Source organism: Sturnus vulgaris, chromosome 15, assembly GCF_052056855.1.
Source record: "Sturnus vulgaris isolate bStuVul1 chromosome 15, bStuVul1.hap1, whole genome shotgun sequence".
Lineage (NCBI taxonomy): Eukaryota > Metazoa > Chordata > Aves > Passeriformes > Sturnidae > Sturnus > Sturnus vulgaris.
In genome coordinates, this window is record NC_142257.1 from 1190321 (window position 1) to 1211863 (window position 21543).

The 21543-nt window shown below is 48.3% G+C and overlaps 4 protein-coding genes across 5 annotated transcripts; 1 reads left to right on the forward strand and 3 right to left on the reverse strand.

Annotated features, from left to right (window-relative positions):
• Positions 1–2587: 2587 nt before the first annotated feature.
• On the reverse strand, positions 2588–3486 carry UQCRQ (ubiquinol-cytochrome c reductase complex III subunit VII). Its single transcript, XM_014888328.2, has 2 exons — positions 3269–3486; positions 2588–2841 (listed from the first exon to the last, which is right to left on the reverse strand). The coding sequence occupies exons 1-2, from the start codon at positions 3420–3422 to the stop codon at positions 2747–2749; spliced, it is 249 nt and encodes an 82-aa protein (XP_014743814.1). The 5' UTR covers positions 3423–3486; the 3' UTR covers positions 2588–2746.
• Positions 3487–4598: 1112 nt separating this feature from the next.
• On the reverse strand, positions 4599–8911 carry GDF9 (growth differentiation factor 9). Of its 2 annotated transcripts, none has more exons than XM_088173964.1 (2): positions 8399–8911; positions 4599–7374 (listed from the first exon to the last, which is right to left on the reverse strand). In XM_088173964.1, the coding sequence occupies exons 1-2, from the start codon at positions 8820–8822 to the stop codon at positions 6440–6442; spliced, it is 1359 nt and encodes a 452-aa protein (XP_088030090.1). In that variant the 5' UTR covers positions 8823–8911; the 3' UTR covers positions 4599–6439. The 2 variants fall into 2 exon arrangements, with proteins under 2 accessions (XP_088030090.1, XP_088030091.1); XM_088173965.1 differs by having other exon boundaries at positions 4599–7371; positions 8399–8613.
• Positions 8912–12750: 3839 nt separating this feature from the next.
• Positions 12751–18330, forward strand: C1QTNF2 (C1q and TNF related 2). The gene is made up of 3 exons (XM_014888326.2): positions 12751–13369; positions 15944–16192; positions 17387–18330. The coding sequence occupies exons 2-3, from the start codon at positions 15952–15954 to the stop codon at positions 17998–18000; spliced, it is 855 nt and encodes a 284-aa protein (XP_014743812.2). The 5' UTR covers positions 12751–13369; positions 15944–15951; the 3' UTR covers positions 18001–18330.
• Positions 18331–18798: 468 nt separating this feature from the next.
• FABP6 (fatty acid binding protein 6) lies at positions 18799–21307 on the reverse strand. The gene is made up of 5 exons (XM_014888327.2): positions 21175–21307; positions 20521–20605; positions 19546–19721; positions 19033–19122; positions 18799–18852 (listed from the first exon to the last, which is right to left on the reverse strand). Exons 1-5 carry the CDS (start codon positions 21205–21207, stop codon positions 18799–18801), a joined length of 438 nt encoding a protein of 145 aa, XP_014743813.2. The 5' UTR covers positions 21208–21307.
• Between the last annotated feature and the right edge of the window lie 236 nt (positions 21308–21543).

The window sequence follows — 21543 nt, forward strand, 5'->3', positions numbered from 1 at the left end:
TTTGGCTGGGGAAGGTTGGTACTTTGTGATGATAAATCAGAATTGTTGTCTGTCCTTCTGGGTCACTAATAGCATCAGATTGTCCCTGTCAGGGAGCAAACTGCTCTGTGCAAGAAACTGGGGAAATAAAAAGAGTGTAACTGACCTGGTCCTTTCCATGCCCACAATTCCTACAGGCTGGTAAAACACTCCACAGCAGAGATGTGAGAAAAGAAACACAAAATGTTGCTCTGTTGCCCCTTCTAATAATTGCCCAAAGGAGAGCAGAAAGAAATGAGTGAAAACTTTTCAAGCACCTTGTTCAGATTCTGTAATGCCCTTGGGGTGAACTCCCAGTGCCACAGGTCAGGCAGGAGCCATCCCAGTTTGAAATGGGGCCTGGATCAGAGATGGAGGTTGGCAGGGCAGGATTGGGATGGGTGGGCACAGTCACAGGATGGCAGGGTTGGGATGGATGGGAAGGTTTGGGATGGGTGGGCACAGTCACAGGATGGCAGGATTGGGATGGGTGGGAAGGTTTGGGATGGGTGGGCACAGTCACAGGATGGCAGGGTTGGGATGGCCAGGAAGATTTGGGATGGCAGGGCAGGGTTGGGATGGCCAGGAAGGTTTGGGATGGCAGGGCAGGGTAGCAACAGGCTGCAGGTGGAGCAGCTCAGCGCTGTCCCTGTCCCTGTCCCTCCATGCTGACCCCGCAGGGCTGACCCTGCCCGGGGCCGCGTGGCCGCCGTGCCGCTGTCCCTCTGTTTGTCCCTCTGTTTGCCTTAGTCTGGCCCCTGGGCCAGGCACGGTTCAGCCGTCTGTGAGCAGGAGCAGGGACCTCGTGAGAGCCCCAGGCAGCTGCTGGGACAACACAAGGTGACCGAGTTGCCAAGGCAGAGCTTCACTGGGGCTGTCACTGAGGCCACCCAGCTCTGCAGGGCTCGGGGACACTGTGAGCAGGACACCAGGTTCTGAATGAAACATCTCAGGGAATTTAATACAGGCACACAGTGACAAGGGAATGGCTCCAAACTGCCAGAGGGCAGAGTTAGATGGGATATTGGGAAGGAACTGTTCCCTGTGAGGCCCTGGCACACATTTCCCAGAGCAGCTGTGGCTGTCCCTGGATCTCTGGCAGTGCCCAAGGCCAGGCTGGACAGGGCTTGGAGCAGCCCGGGATGGTGGAAGGCGCCCATGCCCATGGCAGGGGTGGCACTGGATGGGCTTTGAGGTCTCTTCTGGGATAAATCTCCTTTTATACATCTCTGCCAGCTCACAGCCACAGCAGCCAGTTTGTAGCTCCCCACTTGCTTAAGCTGCTTAGAAAATCCCAGTGACCCAAAATGCAGCTAAAGCACAGAATATTTTTGGCACAACTTGGGAGCACTGGCTGACTGATTTTATTGCCACTTTTATTGCTTCCAACCTCAGGCTGTGCTTGGAGGAAACACAAGAGGCTGAGCTCAGTCTCGTGTGGTCTGAGCCCCAAAACACTCCAGCATTGAGCTATAAAAATTGCATCAGTCCAGCTTCCTGAAGTGAGAGCCTGAGCATCATTGTCTTCCTGACAGCCCAGCCCTGAGCACACCGAGGGAAACTCACACAGGGAAACGTCATTCCTGCCCTGCAGATAAGATAAATCCCCAGGACAGCTCCAGGAATAGCACAGCAGGAACACCAACGTGTGTTGGTGCATGAGATGGGAGCTGGAGGCAGTCAGTGGAACACTGGGAGGAAAAAATTAGGATAAGGGAACCAGCCACGTGTTCTGAGCTTCCAACAGCGAAGGTGTTTCTATACTCAGAGACACAGGGTGAATTTGTCACATATTTAAGCAATTTTATTACCAGCAGCTGATTTTTTAATCATCTTCAGGCCTTAAATAGTCTTGCTTATCCCGGCAGTTTTCAAGAAGGTTCTAATGCAGCCTCTTACCACTGATCAGATATCGGAGTGTAGTTAATCACCCAATTAACATTTGTATAACTAGGTAATTAGAATCAGAGGATCAGAGAACAGCCCAAGTTGGAAGGGACCTTGGCAGATCAGCTGGTGCAGGCATTTTGTGGGAAGGGAGCCCAGAGGAGGTTACCTGGCACCCTGTCCAGTCACCTCCTGAAATCCCCAGGCTGTTCCAGGGACTGATTGTTCCCACTGGAAAAAAATCCTTTGTTACACAGAGATGAAACCTCTCCTGGTGCAGCCTGTACCTGTTCATCTTCTGCCCGGGGCTCCCATGAAGAACGAGCCTCTGGCCAGAGGTCAGGGTCCATCCCAAATCCCAAGCCACCAGCCAGCCCATCCAGCTGTAATCAATACCAAAGCAGGGAGTGTTTGTATTTCACAGATCTCAAGGCTGGAGGAAAAGCAGCGGCCAGTGATGGGAAAAATAAAGGGGACAAGGAACAATTTCAAACCAGCCCTTGCTGCACTTTATATATTGAGGAATATTTCAACAGGAATTATGAAAGCTGGAAGTGCTCTAAGATAAAAACATCCGAGCACATGGAACTTCAGCCTGATTATCTGCCTGTACAGAGAGAACCAGACAAGGGATTTGATGCTCCTCACCTCAAGCAGCTCAAGACACGGATTTCACACAGAGTCATGGGGCAAAGTTACAGTTTATTAGCCAAGGCTTATCTCCCTGTTAATCCCCTCCAGGCATGGGAACAAGCACAGCAGGTCCCCAGGGAGCTCCAGAGCCTCGTGGTCACTGCTCGTGGTCACTGCTCGTGCTGGTGGTCACTGGTCGTGCTGGTGGTCACTGGTCGTGCTGGTAATCAGCCGGGTTCTTCCTCTTGAGCCGCTCAAACTCCTGCGTCCCCCAGGAATAAATGAGGTAACCGATGGCCAAGGCTGGCAGGGACAGAGGACAGGCACGGTCAGGGGACAGCGGACAGAGGGGACACTGCTAGAAAGGGACACTCTCCATTAAAGGGACAGTGGAACGAGGGAACACCGCTCTAAGGGACACTGACAATAACGGGACATTCGCAATAACGGGACCTTCAAAGTAAGGGGACACTGCAATAAGGGGACATTCACAATCAAGTGGCACACGATGCAGTGAGGGGACACTGGGATAAGGGGATTTCACAACACGAGGACACCGGGAGAAGGGGATTTCACAACATGGGGACACCGCACTGAGGGGACACTGCACCGCGCACAACACCTACCTCCTGCGACAAAACATCCCACACACACACCCCAATGCTCCCCTCCCCAAACTTACACTACGAAGGGGCTACAAAAAAAAATGAGATCCCCCCCCTGTACTCACGGGGCACCACCTTCAACACCTGGGAGGCGAAGCGGCGGCCCGCATTGGGGACGCCGTGGGACACGATATTGGGGAAGGCTTGCTGCTCGAAGGGGGACAGGCTGTAGGTGATGACATGGCGCACCCGCGCCAGGTTCCCGAAGTGCTTGCCCATGGTCACCGCGGTGTCCCCTCGGTCACCGCGCAATGGCCGCCGCCCGCCCCGGAACTGCCTCAGCGACGCCTTCCGGGGCACCGCGAGCTGCGCTTTCCCTTTGTAATTAACGGGGAAGGCGATGAAATGTGCGTGCGATAAATCACAGTTATATTAAAGCGTGTTTTAACAGGCGATTTGTGATAAAAAACGTGCGCCATAAACGGGCCCTGCTCTGAGGGGACGGGGGGGGCGCGAGGCGCCTGCGCCATGAGGGGAGCGAGGGGCGGCGCCTCAGAGCGGAAAACGCGCTAAAAATAAAAAATGGAGAAAAAAATCCCACTCTTTTATGGCGATTGTGGGGTTCTGATAAAAAATAAATAATGGAGAAAAAGCCCCACTTCTGTGGCGATTGTGGGGTTCTGATGAAAAATAAATAATAGGGGAAAAAAGCCCCGACTTTTGTGTGGCGATTGTGGGGTTCCAGTGAAAAATAAATAATGGAGAAACTCCCCGCCACACTTTTTTTTGTGGCGATTGTGGGGTTCTCATGAAAAATAAATAATGGAGAAAAAAACCCCAGTTGTGTGAAGATTGTGGGGTTCCGATGAAAAATAAATAATGGAGAAAAAAAACCCCACTTTTGTGTGGCGATTGTGGGGTTCTAATGAACATCAGGAATATCGGAAGCAGAAAATCGTGGAATTATGGAATAGTTTCAAATGGAAAAGGCTTTTAAAGGTTAAATATCCACCACACCCCCTCCCACAATAAGCATAGTAAGCAATATTGGAGTTATTATTAGAATATATTAAACATTCTACATAACCGAAATTACTATTAGACTGTATTAGATATCTTCAGTATTACTGGAATTATTAAGAGTCTATTATAATTATGAGACTATATTAGACATATTCAATATTATTTGAATTATAGCATATATGCGACATCAAACTTATTCAAATTATAATTAGAATATATTAGAGATCTTCACTATTATTGCAATTATAATTAGAATATATTAGAATTGTGATATATCAGCTTCTACATTAATGGATGATTATTAGAATTACTATACTATAATTAGTCACCTTCCATTAATTGAAATTATTAGAAGATACTAGAATTATTAGGTATATTTAACATTATTTGAATTATCATTAGAATAGATGAGAATGGTTAGAATATTAGACATTTTCACCATTATTTGAATTATAGTAGAATTATTAGACTGCATTAGACATTTCAACTTTATTTGAATCATTATGCTATACTAGACATATTTGCCATTGTTTAAACTAATATTACAATATATTAGATCTGTTTGAATGTGTTAAACATCTTCAGCATAGTTGGAATTATTATTAGAATATATTAGATAAGTTCAACATTATTGGAATCATTACAGTATATTATACATATTTCATATATTATTATTTAAATTATTGGCTATGTTAAAGATGATCCTCATTAATGGAAAATGAGAATATATTAGATTCGTTCAACATTATTACAGCATATTATACATATTTAATATATTATTATTTGAATTATCAGACCATGTTAAAGATGATCCTCATTAATGGAATATATGAGGATTATTGGACTACATTAGACATTCCACCATAATTAGAAGGATTTGTCTCAGGAAACAATTCCCTTTTTTCTCTTCTCTGGCAGGTGAGCAAAGCCAAATTCCCAGAGTTGGAAGGGATGAGCAGCAGTGATACAACCCAAACTCAGTGCTGGGACCAGCACGGTTTTATGTGACACCAAGATTCTGCTTTGAGTGACCATGTGAACCAAAGTGACAGCACACAGCAGCTGCCCAGGGGCAGCCCCTGCCCTGCCAGGCTGAATTCCCAGCCTTGAAATTGTTCAGGATTTAAGGTAGGGGCTGGTTGAGTGGCTGAGTGCAGGAAGTTACAGCATTTGTTTATTAATCCATTAGCAAGGCAATGTTAAAGGATGTTCTGAACAAGTTTTACAAGATAGTGCTGCTCCACAGCTTTTAATTAACAAACAAACACGCAAGAAAAATCCCCACTGGAGCTGAGAGGTTTTGTGTATGAACCCCAAATCTAGGAGGAGAAAATAAATCATAGTAAATCAATTACAGTAAAAATTTGGTGTGAAAGCATCTAGAGTTGAGGCACTTGTGACCTACAGTTTTCATTGTGAGAGGAAACAAAGCTGTGGCCCCACATTTCAGAATATTAAACAGCATTTACATCAACACATTTAAGGCTTTTAGAAGCCATTTTTTGGGATTAAGCTTTTTAAACAATTCTTCCTCCTTCAGATGCCAGTGACAGTGTGGTTGCAGTGGAAAATCCTCTGGCCTCACCCCCATAGACAGCTGCTCCTTGTTCTTGAATCAAGGGAAGCTTCACCTGATGCCAATTGTTACCAAAATAGAGCCTTGATTTAAGTGTTCACAAATTACCCACAGCTGCCCTTAAATTCATACCCTTATTTTAGCTGAGAAAGCCCCGAGAGTGCAATAAAGAAAAAGCAAAAACAACCTGGTAACTCTTTACAGAACTGTGAGGAAGGGTTTTGTCATCGTGCTTGAAAGAGCTGGAATGTGGTAGGGAAAGAGAATGAAAAAGAAGAAATAATTCTAACATTAAAGACTTTCTTCTCTTCCTAGTCATTGCTGGAGATGCCACACACAAGGTTTCTGTAGAGGCAGAGTAGCAGGCACTGCATATCAGGGTATGTGTGATAGCCATTTATTTCTCTTTTTTAATCTGTAATAAAGCAGCTTAAAAATAGACATTTAATAGTTGAAACCTTCCCTCCATTTTAAATGCAATAATTCTCCCGATAAAAAGACACTATTTACATTTAATTGCACATTCTAGAAAGGCTGAGTACAAAAAAAAAAAAAAAAAAAAAAAAAAAAAAAAAAAAAAAAAAAAAAAAAATCAGTGCTGTGATGTGAACCCCTTCTGTGCTCCGGGAGTTACAGCAACGCTGCTCGAGAACACAAAAATAAAAGCAGTGTTTGGGAGCGCCGAGCAGGGTGCCCGCTACCGACAGGTGCACTTGGTGGCGATCATGTCCTCGTACTCCTTGTAGGCGATGGAGCCGTCGGGCTCGATGGTGAGCACGCTGAGCGGGCTGTAGGCGGCCGGCACACACGACGGCCTCGGCACAGAGGGGTCCAGGCGCTCGTAGATGAGCGTCTGCACCATGGTGTGCACGGGGGAGCCGTAGCGGTGGCCCAGGGCTCGGGGACAGTCGCCCCGGCAGAACTGGGGGCTGTACCTGTGCGGGGCGATGATCCAGCGGTCCCAGCGCAGCTGGCTGAAGCTCAGGCGGAAGTTGTGCAGCTTGCACTCGTGCTGAGGGAACACAAACTGCTTCAGGTACTCGCTCAGGTTGTGAGGTGAAGTGGTTGGGGTCGCTTTCGGGTTGTCATTCCTTCTCTGGCGAGAGGCCCTTTTACCCTGGGGGTTGCCTTGTCCTTGGCCACCCTTTGGAGGATCCACAAGCAGGCTGCTGCCTTTCCTGCCGTGCCCGAGTGAGCTCCCCCGGTGATAAGCTTGCTCACTGGTGTCGTTCAGATAGAGCAGAAGGGACGGGGGAACCAGTGTCACATTCACTGCATTTTCCACTTTCGTGCTCCGTTGTGGGTCACCCATCACACAAGTGAAGTTCAGAGCCATATGGACATTCCTCCTGTTCGTAGCAATCAGAGGCTGGAGGAAAGAAGTCACATCCATTTCCACCCATTTGCGTTTCCTAACGTCAAAGTGCAGGCTAAAAGCTAGAGAGTGGGAAATGCTGGGACAGACTTGGCTGGAAAAATCATGTTCCTTAAGGAATAAATGGCATATGCAGGTAATGGAAGAGGAAATGGGAACAGATGTGTCAAAGGAATAGAGCAAGACAGACTTGAGTAAGTGCTCCAGAGTAGTAACACGATCCAAGTTGAAGAGTAAATCCACAGAGTGAACATCTCCTGGGAAGAGAAACAGATTCCTGTAGTGTTAGTGTGTCTTATTTTTCCACCTAGACATAAAAACTGCTGTAGTAGATAAGTACAAATCATTCCACAGCAGAAAAAAATCAATTTAGATGCCCTCCCTTACGTTTACTATGAGAAATTTCTACTTTGGCCAGAGGCATAAGAGTTAAAAATTAAGAAATTAAAACAAACTGAAGAAAACCCCTGATTTTAACAGTTAAAAGAACCAGCACAGGAGGAAGTCAGCTGTTGTTTCTTTAGTGCTGGTGTGGGGTAACAGGAACTAAACACTCCAGATGATACAAACCATGAACTCCACCTCAAAGGGCTGTTCCTGTGCAGCAGTGCAATGCTTATGTTTATCTGTCTAGTGAAAAATCTAAGTCAAGAGAACTCGGGTCACCTCAGTAGGATTAACAGCCAGTCATTTCTAGGTGCTCTTGTAATCAGCCCACATTAAAGAAAGCTGTGGAAACACCATAAGTTACAGGGTGCCCAGCTATCCCAGTTCTGAGCCTGATTTGCAAATAATTCTACTCTTCCCTTCAGGTTTTGGTCATGATTCTTCTCCAACAAATGCACCAGCTAAGGAGAGTAGTCTCTGGCAGTTTGGTACAAGTCTCATACCAGTGCTGTGGTTTTTTTGAAAAAAAGCAACACCAAGATGTGCTGTGGAAGGAAATGTGCTGCCCATTATACCTCAACATTTTTTACGCTTTTTTTTTATTTCACTTAGATCTGCTTGTGGTTTTTTCTGACTCACGAGGAGATGAGTCAGCCCGAAACATCGGCATGCCTTGTACATACCACTTGGTGTTCCCCAGCCTGTGAAGTCTGTGCCTAATGCCATTCAAGGAGAAGTAGGCTACGAAAAACCTCCCACAGTTTAGGAGAAGAGCCTCCAGGACTAAAATAGCAGCAGCTTTAAAGAAAGGAAGTATTTTTATCTCGTGCTGCCGGCACACAGAACACACAAAAACCCCGAGTAACCTCCGCAGCCCAGGCATTGCACACCTACCTTTCCCCAGGTGGCCGTGCTGGCATTCCCAGCACGGGGTGAAGAGCCGCACCGTGTTATAGAGGCGGCCCCGCTGAGCCTTGGGGATGCCCTCCCTGGTGGCAGACATCCTGTACAGCCTCTTCATGTACCGAAGGGCCCTGGAGTCCGGCTGCAGCCGTGGCACCTCGCTGTGCCAGCCTCGGGAGCCGCGGCCGTGCAGCACCTTGAGCAGAGGGGGCAGGAGGGCATGGGCTGCTCCCCCGCTTTGGGGCGGCTCCAGCACCGCGCTGAACTCGCTGGCAGCATCCTCAGGAGCTGCCAAAAAGCCGGGGGGCTCCTCAGAGCCCCCCCGGTCCCTGGAGCGGGGAGAGCACTGGGTGCCAGCAGAGAGCCAGGGCAAACAGCAGTACAAACACACACAAATCCTCCAAGTGCTCGCCATGCTCTTGAAGGCTGCTGATGAAAAAAGGAAATATCTCCCCTCAAATAGTCAAGGAAAAACAAGAGCGCCTGAGCCCCATCCCTTATATAGGTCGCAGCTGTGGAATGTGAGGGAGGTTTCTTTGTGATTAGGAAGCAAAGAGAACGATCTGCAGCTGGCCCCTAAAATCACGGGTTCATTGCAGTTGGGCTAACTTGGCCCTGAAAGCTTATTATAACGAGATACTAATTCTGAATTAACCTTTTTCACGTGGGAAATGACAGGCTGGGAGCGAGTGCCAGCCCGCAGAGGGAGCTGGGGAGGCGTTAGTGTTGCCTGGTCTAATTAATCTTGGTTTATTTGCAGGAACATATAAAGCTAAATATTACTGCTCTTCGCCTTTGGCTTCTCTCCATGTGAGAGTAGTTTTCACCAGCTCTGAGCTGAATAACTCAGCCCCCAGCTGCTCACTGGGTAAAATGTTGTGGGTTTTGTTAAGGAAGAAGGTTTGAGGCTGCTTTGAGAGCATCTTACAGGTAGCTTAATTTAGGGGTTATAGCAGATGTTCTCCCTCTTGCCTTGGTGTGCTGCTGTGGAAAGCTGAGTTTGCCAAGCTCGTTATTTTCTCTTTCAGCTTCCCTGGTGTATTTTCCTGCCTGACAAGCTCTTGTTTACAAGCTGGAGAGCAAAGAAAGCCCTGAAGAATCAAAAATTGAGAAAAATGGAGAGCCTGCTGGTGTTACCTGCCCTGTTTGCTGCCTGAGGTGATGTTTGAGGTAACTTGCTGCACACCAGCTGGGAATTATGTTTTCAGAAATTTTTTTATTGCTCCTAAATAAAATAACAGTTCTGGTCCTTCTTGCAGGATCTCTGCCATGGGGTTCAGCTGGAGCTTTAAGGTAGGAGTAGGGAAATTGTTTCTCATTTTGCTGGTGTCTTGTTTATTTTACATTACTATTGGATATGGTTAAGGTGCAGGTCTGATGCTGCAGACTCCAGAGCAGGAGTGCAGGAGGTTTTTTGTAATTGAGAAATACAAGGTATTTTCAGAAATCCTCCCTTGTCTAACTATGTCACTTGGTATTAAGGTGGGGACTAATTGTAGCGAGTCAAAAAGGTTGCTGAATTTACTTTGAGTTACAGAATTTACTGAATTTTAAAAGGTACATGGAACAAAAAGCAACAACCCCAAACTTTACAGCATCTGCTCAGTGCTGGCAGTGGCTCACTGGTGATTGGACTGGTTCCCACTTCCGTCTTCCCAAAATAAGCTCTATTTATTTTTATCTTAATGGGTCAGGGCTGCAGCTCCTAAGCAGAGCTAATGGTCTCAAGGGCATCCTTTAAGTTTAAACAGGGTTTTGACTCATTTTTATGGGGGCTTTTGGAGAGGGACAATCACTCTCTGTAGGCTGCTTACAGACTTCCAAACTGCTTTTATGCAGGGCAATAAAAATTACTCAAATCACCATCCCACACTAAGACTGGAGGTTTGTTGGGTGGAAAAATGCTTCTTCTTTCCCATTAGTATCTCCCCAAAACCCCGAAGCACTGACACTCCTCTTTGGTGAGGCACATTTCCATTGTTATTGCTGGGTTTTAGGCTGCTTCCAGCCTCGGGGTGAATTTCAGTTCTTCTGCCTTTTGCTGAATCATTTTATTTGGTTACAAAGTCGTGGCTGCAGGGTCAGTACTTAACAATGAAACCAGTGAGAGCTCAGAAGGTAAACAAGGGGAAATCCTTCCAGGCTGGGACACAGCCCTGTCCTGAGCTGGGAACTGATGGTCATCCACATTTAGGCACTCCCACTTCTCCCTCACAGCAAGTGCACAGCAACAGCAAAAGGTGATTGAACCTTTAGGTGACTTTGTCCTGCAGGATTAAGGATGGCAAAGCAGATATATTTATAAATAAATAAATGATTCATCATGCTAATGATAAAACTAAAAAGGCCTTAAACAGAATTATTTGCAACCTAGTATGAGTAGCCAGAACTGCTAGTATAGTACAGTGTACTATTATTGAAGCATTTATATTAAAGCAGTTATATTGAGGCAATTATACTAAAAATAGCAACAAGTATTAACTAGAGAATGGTGTTACTCATCCAGATCAAGCACTGTGGGCAAATCTCTTTGGCTTAGGCATGAGGAGTGGCCTTGAGGGGTGTGTTGGAAAACCTCTGTTCAACAGGGGGCCTGGGCTGTCAGTCAGATGTGTCTGTGCCAGCTCACCTTTGGGTAAGGTGTCAGTAGCATCACTTGTTTGTTCCTCTATCAGGCACTTTATTATCTGCCACATTTTCACCTCACTCTCAGGATGTTTAATGGGTCAGGCTAGTTTTAACATTATTCACCCCAAAAGTAGCATGAGCCCCTTCTCCACTCACTGACAGCTTTTTGAGCAGGGCATTGTTTGAGTTGTTCCACTCCAGGGAGAGCATCCTGAGCAGGGACTGCACCCCCAGCCCAGCCCACACCTGTCCCTGAGCCAGCCCCCTTCCCTGGGGACACCACAGCAGTCAGCACAGAGGGGACAAGGTCTGCTATGATGTCCCCTGCAGTGTCTCACTGACACAAAAAGCACTGACACGAGTCTCAGGCTGCTCTGATTCTCTGTGCAGTTTGTTTATTTAACAAACTGTGCTGCCAAGTGTTCTCAGCAGAGCTGTCTGGGACCCCGATGCAGCCTGGCCTGGGTGTGCAGCACAGACAGATTTTCCATCTGCCTGGCAGGAGCTTCCCAGCAGTTTCTCCCCACATTGCTGACTGAACTAGGTCAGGCTCCTCTGCCTTCCCCATGCTGCAGACCTGGGCACAAAATCACCCTGAACTGTGAATTCCCTGCTCCTGCCTGGAGCTGCCTGGCAGGATTGCTGTGTCCAAGCATCCTCTCATCCCTGGCCCATGTCACACCCATCCCACACACAGATGCCATGGGGTAGGAGCAGGATCAGCAGAAGAGCTTTTCCACACCATCAGTGTGTGAGGAAACCACTGTGGCTTCCCAGGCCCATCTGACTGGCACCACAGCAAAGCCTGGGGGAAGCTTTCACCTGGTTTTTATTTCACATGCAATGCCTTGAGCTTTTTGGCTCACACCCAGGCAGAGGGGCCCAGCAGGAGATCTGGGTTCTTACAAACTTCTTGCAAACAGGCAACAAATGAGAATTTCTATGTGACCAATATCCAGAGCAGTGTCTGGGTCTGTCCCAGCTGTGCTCACCCCAGTGCCAGAGGTGAGCCAGCTTTTCTACAGCAGCCTTTTCCCAGGGAAATGCAAATGCAACGATTGCACGGGTTTGGGAAGGGGGGTTGTTCTCCTGGAGGTTGCTCAGTGTCAGGGAGCTGGCTCTGCAGGAGCTCTGTGGGACTGTCAGCACAGCACGAAAACAGCCCTGTGCTTCCTCAGCCAAACGTTCCCAGGAGCATCTAAACTGGCCCCAGCTCACAAAGCCAACTGTGTACAGACTTCATTTTTATGTTAGATCCTTTCCCACCAAGCGCCAAAAGCAAGCACGGGGGAAAGCTTAAAAATAAACCACGACAGCTCTGACAAGGCTGAATTTGGGTGGAGCAAGGAATGACAACTCCCTGGAATGAAATTCTCCTGATCAGCTGATGTTCTGCACTGAGCAGAAAGGATTCACTGGCTGCAGGGCAGGTTTGGAGCCCTGTCACCAGGCACACACCTGTCCCACAGCCTGTGTGAGATCCTGGAGGGGCCAGAGCAGGAACCCACAGTCATAGATTAGATTAGGGTCAATACAGCCCTGGCAGCATCCCAGAGCATCCTGCTCCAGCCTCAGCTGCTGCTCCTGCCTTACCTGAAGCAATTGTTGAGGGTTTGTAATTACTTTCCAAACTCAAACCAAAATCCCAACCCCTTCCCAAGACAGGAGTGTTCCTGCCCTGCCATCCCTATGACAAAGTTGTGTTTTGTAGTGCATATCAGCCTGAGAAAGTGCTGAGGTACTAATTTGCATTTGCAGAGCTGCTGCTTCATGACTTTGTCCTTAAATTCAAGCCCGGAGTGATTCAAGTGAGTTTCCACTTCTAGGAGAAGATTTTCTTCCCCTTAATGCTCCAGGATAAAGTGTCAATCTTGTTCTCCAGCTGGATCAGCATTACCCATTCCCTGTGGGCAGCAACTACAGCAGAGAGGGGCAGCATCAATCAGAAATGATCCAGGCAGCCCCTGAGCCTTTCCTGCAGGACTGTGAGGGAGAGGAAGAAAGGGAAAAGCTCCCCAAGCATCAAGAGCTTTCCAGCCACATGTGTGTAAAAATCTCTTCCCTTGCCACGTGACCGAGGAAGAGGCACAGATCCATTACACAATAATAAAAATATGCCTTTGGCAGCGTGGAGCCAAAGTGGAGCTGCTGCAGGGAACTCAAACTACGCACTAGAAGGAGTAAAACAGGAATAAAAAGGACCAAAGTGAATCCTGCACAGCCCTCCCAGGACCTGCTGTGGCAGGACAGGGCTGGGGATCTGCAGCAAAACATCTGCCTGAAACCTTGGGAGCTCCCAGTGCCTGTCAGGACCTCACTGGGGAGATCAGGCTGGTGAGTAGATCAACTTTTCCTTTTTCTGCCTCTCCCTCCTCTTAACCTTCACTTTGAAAACTTCCCAAATAAGGTTCAAGTCACTGAGCACTCAGGTTTCCAAAGCCTGTACAGGAATCCGTAAAGGCACCAGTTGCCAGTTAAAGAAATAACACTATGAGGTAAACATTCCTCAGCCTTTGCTGGGAGCTCCCACCTCCTTCAGCCTGTCCCTGCTCTGGGCAGCTGCCGAGACGGGCTTGGGCTCGGGGCTAGGAGAGGTTTGGCACAGGAATTCCTGGTGTTTCTGCTCCAGCCAAGGGAAGGTTTGGCACAGGAATTCCCGGTGCCCGAAGCCAAGAGAGCACTGCAGGTTCAGGACAGAAGGTGCGACCTCTGCTTTCCCTCCTCTGCCATTTCTTTGTGCAGCAGCACGGGACAGATCAAACCCCTGTTGGTGTAAGTACTTTCCTGGTCCCTATCAGTTAAATCTACCCACTTCAGGTGTTGTGTCACTGCTGTCACACCTGATTTTACCTAAATCAGCCTTGCACCCAAGGGCTCCTTTTGCTTCCACCCCGGGGATGATGCAGGCACCTCCAGAGCTGAGAATTAGGCTCGTGGGGATAATGATTATCTTGAAGATTAATTAAGACACCTTGAGGTACACCAGGAAATTGTGAGGAAGAAAGATGGATGTTTTGTTTGAGAAAGCCTTAAATACCGAAAGGAAATAGAGAAGAAAATCATGGTGTTTTCTCACTGCTGGGTCCCCTCATCCTGCTCCTGCCTCCTTCCAAGCAGCAATTCCCTCAGTTTCCTATTTCCACATGGCACAGGGTGGCTTCACTGGCCAAAAAACCCTCAGGGATTTTCCTCTGGGATTTCAGCCCAGCTGCCCTGGAAGCAGCAGAAAGTACAGTGGGTGCTGACTCTTCCAGGCAGGATCTTTTCTTACAGAAACCCTTCTTTAATGCACAACAGGCATTGGTCATGGCCCAAAGGTCTCTAACCCTGGTGACAAAGCCATTGGTTAAAATGTCATTGGAAAATCAGCCCTGCTGCTGCACAGCCTCCTGTCCTGGGCTGGCTGCCCACACCACGGAGAGGGGAGATGCTGATCTGCTTCCAATTTGCTTTTTGGAGCTCATCAGACCTTCTACGTCAAGGAACAATTTTCCTTTTAAAGTGGAACACCCTGAGGTTTGTTGTCTTTCAAAAGGACTTCTTGAAGAGGTTATTTATAGATGCTCTGGTGGATGTGGTGATGCTTTGCATCCCACACATGTTGCTGGGATATGGGATGAAATGTTCTTGTGGAGCCATTAATTAGCACCAGGTACTTAGACACTTCCCATTTATCCACAGACCTCCCAACCTTGGGGGATTTTGTTTGCCACATTTTATCCCATCAGGTCGAGGTGCTGTGTTGTCTCAAGGTAGCACAAGTGATCAAGGTAAGAAACTGTGAGAGGAGGAGCTGCCCTCCCACCCTCTGCTCCTTCTCACACCTTTCTTCTCCACGTGAGGCATTCCCAGCTTTTCTCCAGGTTATACTCTACAACTCCACAGTAACATTTACTCTGCCACAGCTTGTGAGTCACATCTACCTCCAGATGCCTCTCCCTTTTCTGCCCTGTTAGAGGGTTCCTGGGAAGCAGGGATGCAGCTTTCCTTGTCATCTCCCCTTCCACAGGCATTTGACCATTTTGTTTCCCTTTCCATGAACTCAGAAGCCTTCCTTCAGCTTTCCACATGAACACTGGGTGGTGTTTTCCATCTCACAAGTCCAACCAAAGCCTTTCAACAGCAGCAAATCAGAGCTGAAGAACCAAAGGGCTTAGCAGCCAAATCCAGCCCTGGATCTGGTTTGCATTTCCCTCTCCTCTGCGTGTTCTTAATTATAATATCACAGAACTGGGGGCTCCCACTGAGCATAAATATGTAGGATCAGCTGGCTGGATTTGGAGCATCTAAATATGCATTTCCACCCCTCAGGAGCTGAGAGCAGGATGAGAGCTAAGGCCAACGTGGAATTTAACCAGTGCTTTAAGCATCTTATTTCCAATGCAGGAGCTGCACATAACAGTACTGGGGAGCTGCTAAAGCTGAGCTGCAGTGAGGAAGGGGATGAGGCTCAGCTCAGATAGACAGGCTAAAAGCACTAAAGCCTGGCCCAAAGCCTGCCCAGCCTCTCCACATGATGGGCTTTGTGCTTTGAAGGAACCCCAGTGACCCAACCACGGGCAGGTCATGCTGGGCATGTTCACACCAAACCCCTTCTCCTTTTCCCACTTCCCTGGTCCCAAGCAGCTGCTTTCTGCTCCCCTCTGCATTGCTCCTGGGGGAAAAGAGCAAAACAAAATGAGGGATGGCCACAGATACAGACTTGGAGAATAGTAAGTTTGATAAAAATATTGGTGTGACCTAGAAAACTCGGTGAGCCAAGTCCTTGGAATCACAACACACCAGAGCAAACAGCTCCTCCACCCTGCCAAGAGAGCCAAAGGATCTCCCATTTCCATGCAGGTTTCCACACCAGCCCGTGCCAGTGGTGCCCTCAGGCTGCTCCCACATCCCATCTCCTCCCCACAGGCTGTGCCATGATCTCTGCTGCGCTGCTCCTCTGGACCGTGCCCTGCGTGGCAAATCACATCCTGGGCGGCTTTGGCAAGCGGGAGCTGCAGGAGGGTGCCCAGCTGGCCTGCAGCCTGCCAGGACCCCCCGGGCCCCCCGGGCCCCCCGGCGTGCCTGGCACCCCGGGCACCGTGGGCAGGATGGGCTTCCCGGGCAAGGATGGCAAGGACGGCCAGGACGGGGACAAGGGAGAGCAGGGCGATGAAGGTAAGAGAGAGGAGCTCCAGGTAAGAGTGGAAAGGTGGAAGCTGTGCTGAACAGCCCCTTCACAGCTAAAATGCTCCAGGAATTCCCGCTGGCCGCCCTCCCAGTGATCCGAGGGGTTCCGGACCTGCATCGTGTCCTGACAGCTGCCTGCAGGTTCTGTTGGCTTCATTTTGTGGCACAGTGAGGTTTGCCCTGCTCAGGGCTCTCCAGAGGAGACAAGGAGCTGTCTCTGGTTCCTGCTCCCAGGAAAACCTGGGAGAAAACCTGAGAAAAGGAAGGATAGGCTGCCCGGAGCACTGTAACGGGACCGGCAGCGGCCAGAAGGAAGCAGGGAGCTGAGGCGGGGCTGTGCTCTGCATCGTGCCGGGGTCAGGAGGAGCAGAGCACAGAGCACAGAGCACAGCAGTGATTTCCCTCTGCCACACTAGAGAGCACTCCTGCCTCAGCAACGCCAGCCAGCCCAGCCTGCGCCTGCCTCCCTCCTCCCTCCTCCCTCCTCCCTGCCCAAACCCAAACCGGCGATCTGGAGAGCACATTTCCAACCACAGCTGCATTTCGAGCTGCTCTTGCTACAGCAGGTCAAGAGACACGGAGTAAATCCTCTCATATCAGATACCACCGAGCCAGAATCTCTGCCAGCCCAACTCCCTTCCCATCTCAAGGCAGCTCCTGCCTCTGGTGTTTGCTGGTTTATCCCCGAGCTAGGCTGGGCTTTTTACCACATCTCGATTTACTTTTCCCTTATTTTTAAACAGTTTCATGCTAAATGTAAAAAAGAAAAAAAAAAAAGCAAAGAAAAAAAAAAAAAAGAAACATGAGACCAAAGGTATTCACCTGCTCAAAGTGAGGCTCTGAAAGCTTCACAAATCTGCCCCACTCGGTAAAACCCAAACATTTAAAGCTTGTTCTTTAATTCCTGCTGTTTCTCAAGAAAAGCCAGATAATGGAATCACCCTTTTGGTCCTTAAGAAGGACAGAGTTCCACTGTTACCACACCAGCTCCCTGCCTGCCCTGGCTGGTCAGTCTGGACAGATGTCCAGCCCCTGGTGGGATTTCATTGGCATTCTCACACCAGCAATGGGTTCCTCCTAAATGAAATCCCTGCTGCAATGCTCTACCCCCCTTCCCCCTGCTGTATCAGCTCTTTCCCTCAAAAGTGATAAGAAAAACTGATAAGATCATTTGTCTTCCAGGTCCCCAGGGCAAAACAGGAAACCCTGGCAAGCCAGGCCCGAAGGGGAAAACAGGAGCCCTTGGCAAGGCAGGGCCCCGGGGGCCCAAGGGATTAAAGGGCAATCCCGGGAAAATGGGGGCTCCAGGGAAGAAAGGGCCCAAAGGGAGCCAGGGTGAGCCTGGGCTGCCAGGACCCTGCAGCTGCAGTGGCAGCAGGGCCAAGTCTGCCTTTTCTGTGGCAGTGTCCAAGAGCTACCCCAGGGAGAGGCTGCCCATCAAGTTTGACAGGATCCTGATGAACGAGGGAGGCCACTACAACACTTCCAGTGGGAAGTTCGTCTGCAGCATCCCAGGGATTTACTACTTCACCTACGACATCACCTTGGCCAACAAGCACCTGGCCATTGGCCTGGTCCACAATGGCCAGTACAGGATCAAGACTTTTGATGCCAACACTGGGAACCACGACGTGGCCTCAGGATCCACCATCCTGGCACTGAAGCAGGAGGATGAGGTGTGGCTGCAAATCTTTTACTCAGAGCAAAATGGGCTCTTCTATGATCCCTACTGGACAGACAGCTTATTCACTGGATTCTTGATTTATCCTGACCAAGATTATCTCAATGAAGTGTAGGATGAGAAACTAGGGGAGAAAATAGGAAATGGGCCTCAATCCAACAGTGTGGCCTTAGCTGGGACATGTCTGGGATTATCAGATGATTCCACATTTGCCTATGGGATTTTCAGTTGATTGCACCCTGCATGGGCTATTTAGACTTTTCCTTGATGTCATCAAACCCACAGGGTACTGACCAGGCTTTCAGCAGCCTCATGGATGTCTCCATCCCAAAGCCACCCATGATATATTCCACGATTATTCCAACATGCCATGGACATGTAACTCAAATACTGGTGCAGAATGCTTTGGTTATTGCATTGTTATAATAAAGTGTAGAAACCAACAGTAATTTCCTAAAGCTGAACTGAGAAGGGCCATTGATGCTGGAGATTGTCATTGGGCCTCCTCCCCTATACCCCAGCACAATCCTTGTTCATGGAATTAGGCTTTGGCAGCCAGTTCAGAGTCAGGAATTTGTCAGCTGGAGTTGAGCCCCATCAAGGCTGTTCTAACAGCAAAGGCATCTGGTCTGCACAGGAAGTGATTAAAAGATCTTGTTTTTAAGGTTCAGGGCTCCTCTCTGAGAGAGAGCACTGCTGGTGTCCCTCAGAGCAGAGAATCAGAGTCTCAGAAGGGTTTGGATTGGGAGGGACCTTAAATCTCATCTTGTTCCACCCCTGTCAGATACTTAGGAATGGGGTCAGCATTAACATGAGGATGTTTGTAATACCAAGAAAGAGACAAAGACAGAAGTTAATTTTATTTATTTTATTGTTGGCTTTCAGTGCACTGGAAGAGACTGGCCTTGCTGCTTTAGGCAATCTTTTTGCTGGTCCTTTTGTAGACTACACCAGAAGAAGTAGAAATCTGGAACAAAGAACAAACCAAAACTTTGGTTGAGCAGTGTAATCAGAGCTCCAAAATCCCAGGCTAAGAGCCCTGGGGATGGCTCAGAGCCTGTCCTTCGCTTAAGATTTTATTCTAAAGTTCAAATTTTGAAGATTTTCTTTGTTTTTTATGAACTACCCCGGATTTTTGAGCACTCACCTCTACCAGCTTCCCCCCAGAGATCTCTGCAGTGTGGCGGTAGTTGGGGAAATCAGCTACAAGTTTCCCATCTTCCAATTTGACAGTTGCCTGTAAGAGAGGAAGGTTTCATGTTGCTGGGGATGCTGGAATTTCTGTCTCCAGACTGTGTGAACACCTGCACACCTGATGCTGGGAGTTTATGAGGCAGAGGCTGTGTGTTGCACAGGGCTCAAAATCCCTGGGCTTTAGTTCTTGAATGTTCACAATTTAAACAAGACACCTGTTCATCTTCCAATTCCTGCAGGTTCCAAATCTCAACATCATTATTTAAACAGCTCTGAAAACAGTCCTGACAGGCAGCCCAGGAATCAGTGATGATGGAATCAGGGAATCCCAGGATGGTCTGGGCTGGAAAGGGCCTTAGAGCCCCTCGTGTTCCTGCCACGGGCAGGGACACCTTCACTAGGTTTGCTTTTCCCCCTAAATCCAAATCCCCTGAGGCTGGGGAGCTGAAGAGCTCCATGAATTTACCTTGAACTTCTTCCCTCCCATGGTCTCCATGTCTGCCTCGGCGCCCACGGTGAAGGTGTTGGTGGTGGTGCGGCCTCCTGGGAAGTGCTGTGTCCAGGTGAAGTCATTGCCATTCTGCACCACCTCAGTCACAATCTTGCAGTTCCTTCCCATTTCAACCTTGTCACTGGGGAGGCCTTAAACAATAAAAACACGGAGTTTATCAAATCTAAGCTGAATTTGAGCTGAAGGATCGCAGTGGTGTGTTTGTTCTCAGAGCATCTGATTTGTTGCTCATTTCTTATTTTTAATTGTTTTACAGCATCAAAGCTCTGAGTTGAAATTACTGATGTAAAGAAAGATATTGGTACGTTAATGCATTTGCTACAATAATCTTGCATTCTTTTCCCTAAGAAACAATACACAGGAAAAATATACAAAGTACATAAAGTATTCCCTTCTCCTTAACCTACACATGCAATGCTGGGAATTCCATGTGTGGGACCTTGGGCCTTTGCTATTTAGCTGCACATACCTGCTTTTATATTTGCTCTTGCTCTTTAACTAGATGCACGTGGAATCATGGAATCTTTGGACAGTTCGGGTTGGAAGGGACTTTAAAGATCATCCAACCCCCTGCCATGTGCAGGGACACTTTCCTCTATCCCAGGTGGCTCCAAGTCCTGTCCAGCCTGGCCTTGGACACTGCCAGGGATCTCTGGGCATCCTGTGCCAGGGCCTCATCACCCTCCCAGGCAAGGATTTCTTCCTAATATGCCATCTAACCCTACACCCTGCAAGTTTGAATCCATTGCCCCTTGTGCTGTCGCTCCATTTCTTGGAAAGCCTCTCTCCGTCTTTCCTGTAGCCCCTTCAGGCCCTGGGAGGGTCACCCTGAAGTTTCTCCTCTCCAGGCTGAACAATCCCAGCTCTCCCAGCCTTTCCCCAGGATTTTTATCCAATCCATGCCCCGTGCCTGACCCCAGCCAGACTCACCAATCTTCTGCACAAAGGCATCGTAGTTCTCATCAGCCTCAAACTCGTATTTGCCTGAGAATGCCATTGTTCCCTTGGGATGAGCCTGGGGAAGAGGAGCAGCAGCTGGATGGGAGCAGACTGGATCAGCTGGGCTGAGCCCTGGCTTTATAAAACAGCCCAAGCTCTCAGCCCACCTGGCCCACACCCCTTGGAAGCAGAACTTTATGGCCCCCGTGAGTCACAGTGATGCCATCGACCTGTGTGAGGATCAAGGTTATCAGGCAATTGTGCATCCTTGCCAATAACCTGGAGATCAGCAGGAATCAAGGCCAAAGGCTCCCTTTTCCTTTAGTGCAGATTTCAACAAAATGATGTATTTTTATTCTTAAGATTTCACTGGGTTTGCATTCAGGATGGAATAAAAGTAAAATAAAAATGGACCATGCACTAGTTCTCAGCTCTGCAGAGAAAGACCTGGGGAAACTGGTGTCACCACCAGGGTTTCCTTTGCACTTTTGATTTAACACTGGCTGTAAAATGACTATGACTATCCTGAAAGCATATTTGACACTTGGTTTGTTAATTAAGACTCCTTCAGCTTAATCTCAAGATTGCTGAATTCAACAAAAGGAAACTTCCTTTCCCAGCTGGACCCCAGTGCTGAGGCCCCACCTGTAAAGAGCAGGGCAGGGGTGGCACAGCCATGGAAGCCTCAATCACTGCTCTGCTCCAGAAGGATCTGCACAACCTTGGGAAGGAGGTCCATGAACTCAAGCCATAAACTCTCCTGCTTGCAGGGACAATTCCACCGGCAGAGTAACCCCACAGGGACCTTGGGAGAGAAATCAAACCGGATAAGGAAAGCAGCCCAGTCCTGTGTGAATGGAAGGAGATAATCAGATTACACGAACAGTACTTGAGCTTTTATGCTCCCTGTCCATAAAGATCAGATTCTATTGATAGCTGTCCCACGATGAGATATAGAAATGCTGACAGCTCCATATAGACATGGATGGGATATTCCAGAATCCCATGGTATGA

Bases quoted from the DNA above. Each gene is read 5' to 3' on its own strand.
- UQCRQ (XM_014888328.2), bottom strand. From the start codon at position 3,422: ATGGGCAAGCACTTCGGGAACCTGGCGCGGGTGCGCCATGTCATCACC. The intron at 2,842-3,268 runs GTGAGTACAGGG...TGTCCCTGCCAG, and splicing joins GGTGTTGAAGGTGGTGCCCC to CCTTGGCCATCGGTTACCTC.
- GDF9 (XM_088173964.1), bottom strand. From the start codon at position 8,822: ATGGCGAGCACTTGGAGGATTTGTGTGTGTTTGTACTGCTGTTTGCCC. The intron at 7,375-8,398 runs GTAGGTGTGCAA...TTCTCTTCCCAG, and splicing joins GCACGGCCACCTGGGGAAAG to GAGATGTTCACTCTGTGGAT.
- C1QTNF2 (XM_014888326.2), top strand. From the start codon at position 15,952: ATGATCTCTGCTGCGCTGCTCCTCTGGACCGTGCCCTGCGTGGCAAAT. The intron at 16,193-17,386 runs GTAAGAGAGAGG...TTTGTCTTCCAG, and splicing joins GGGAGAGCAGGGCGATGAAG to GTCCCCAGGGCAAAACAGGA.
- FABP6 (XM_014888327.2), bottom strand. From the start codon at position 21,207: ATGGCTGTGCCACCCCTGCCCTGCTCTTTACAG. The intron at 20,606-21,174 runs GTGGGGCCTCAG...CCTCTTCCCCAG, and splicing joins CCCTGCCCTGCTCTTTACAG to GCTCATCCCAAGGGAACAAT. The intron at 19,722-20,520 runs GTGAGTCTGGCT...TTATTGTTTAAG, and splicing joins TGCCTTTGTGCAGAAGATTG to GCCTCCCCAGTGACAAGGTT.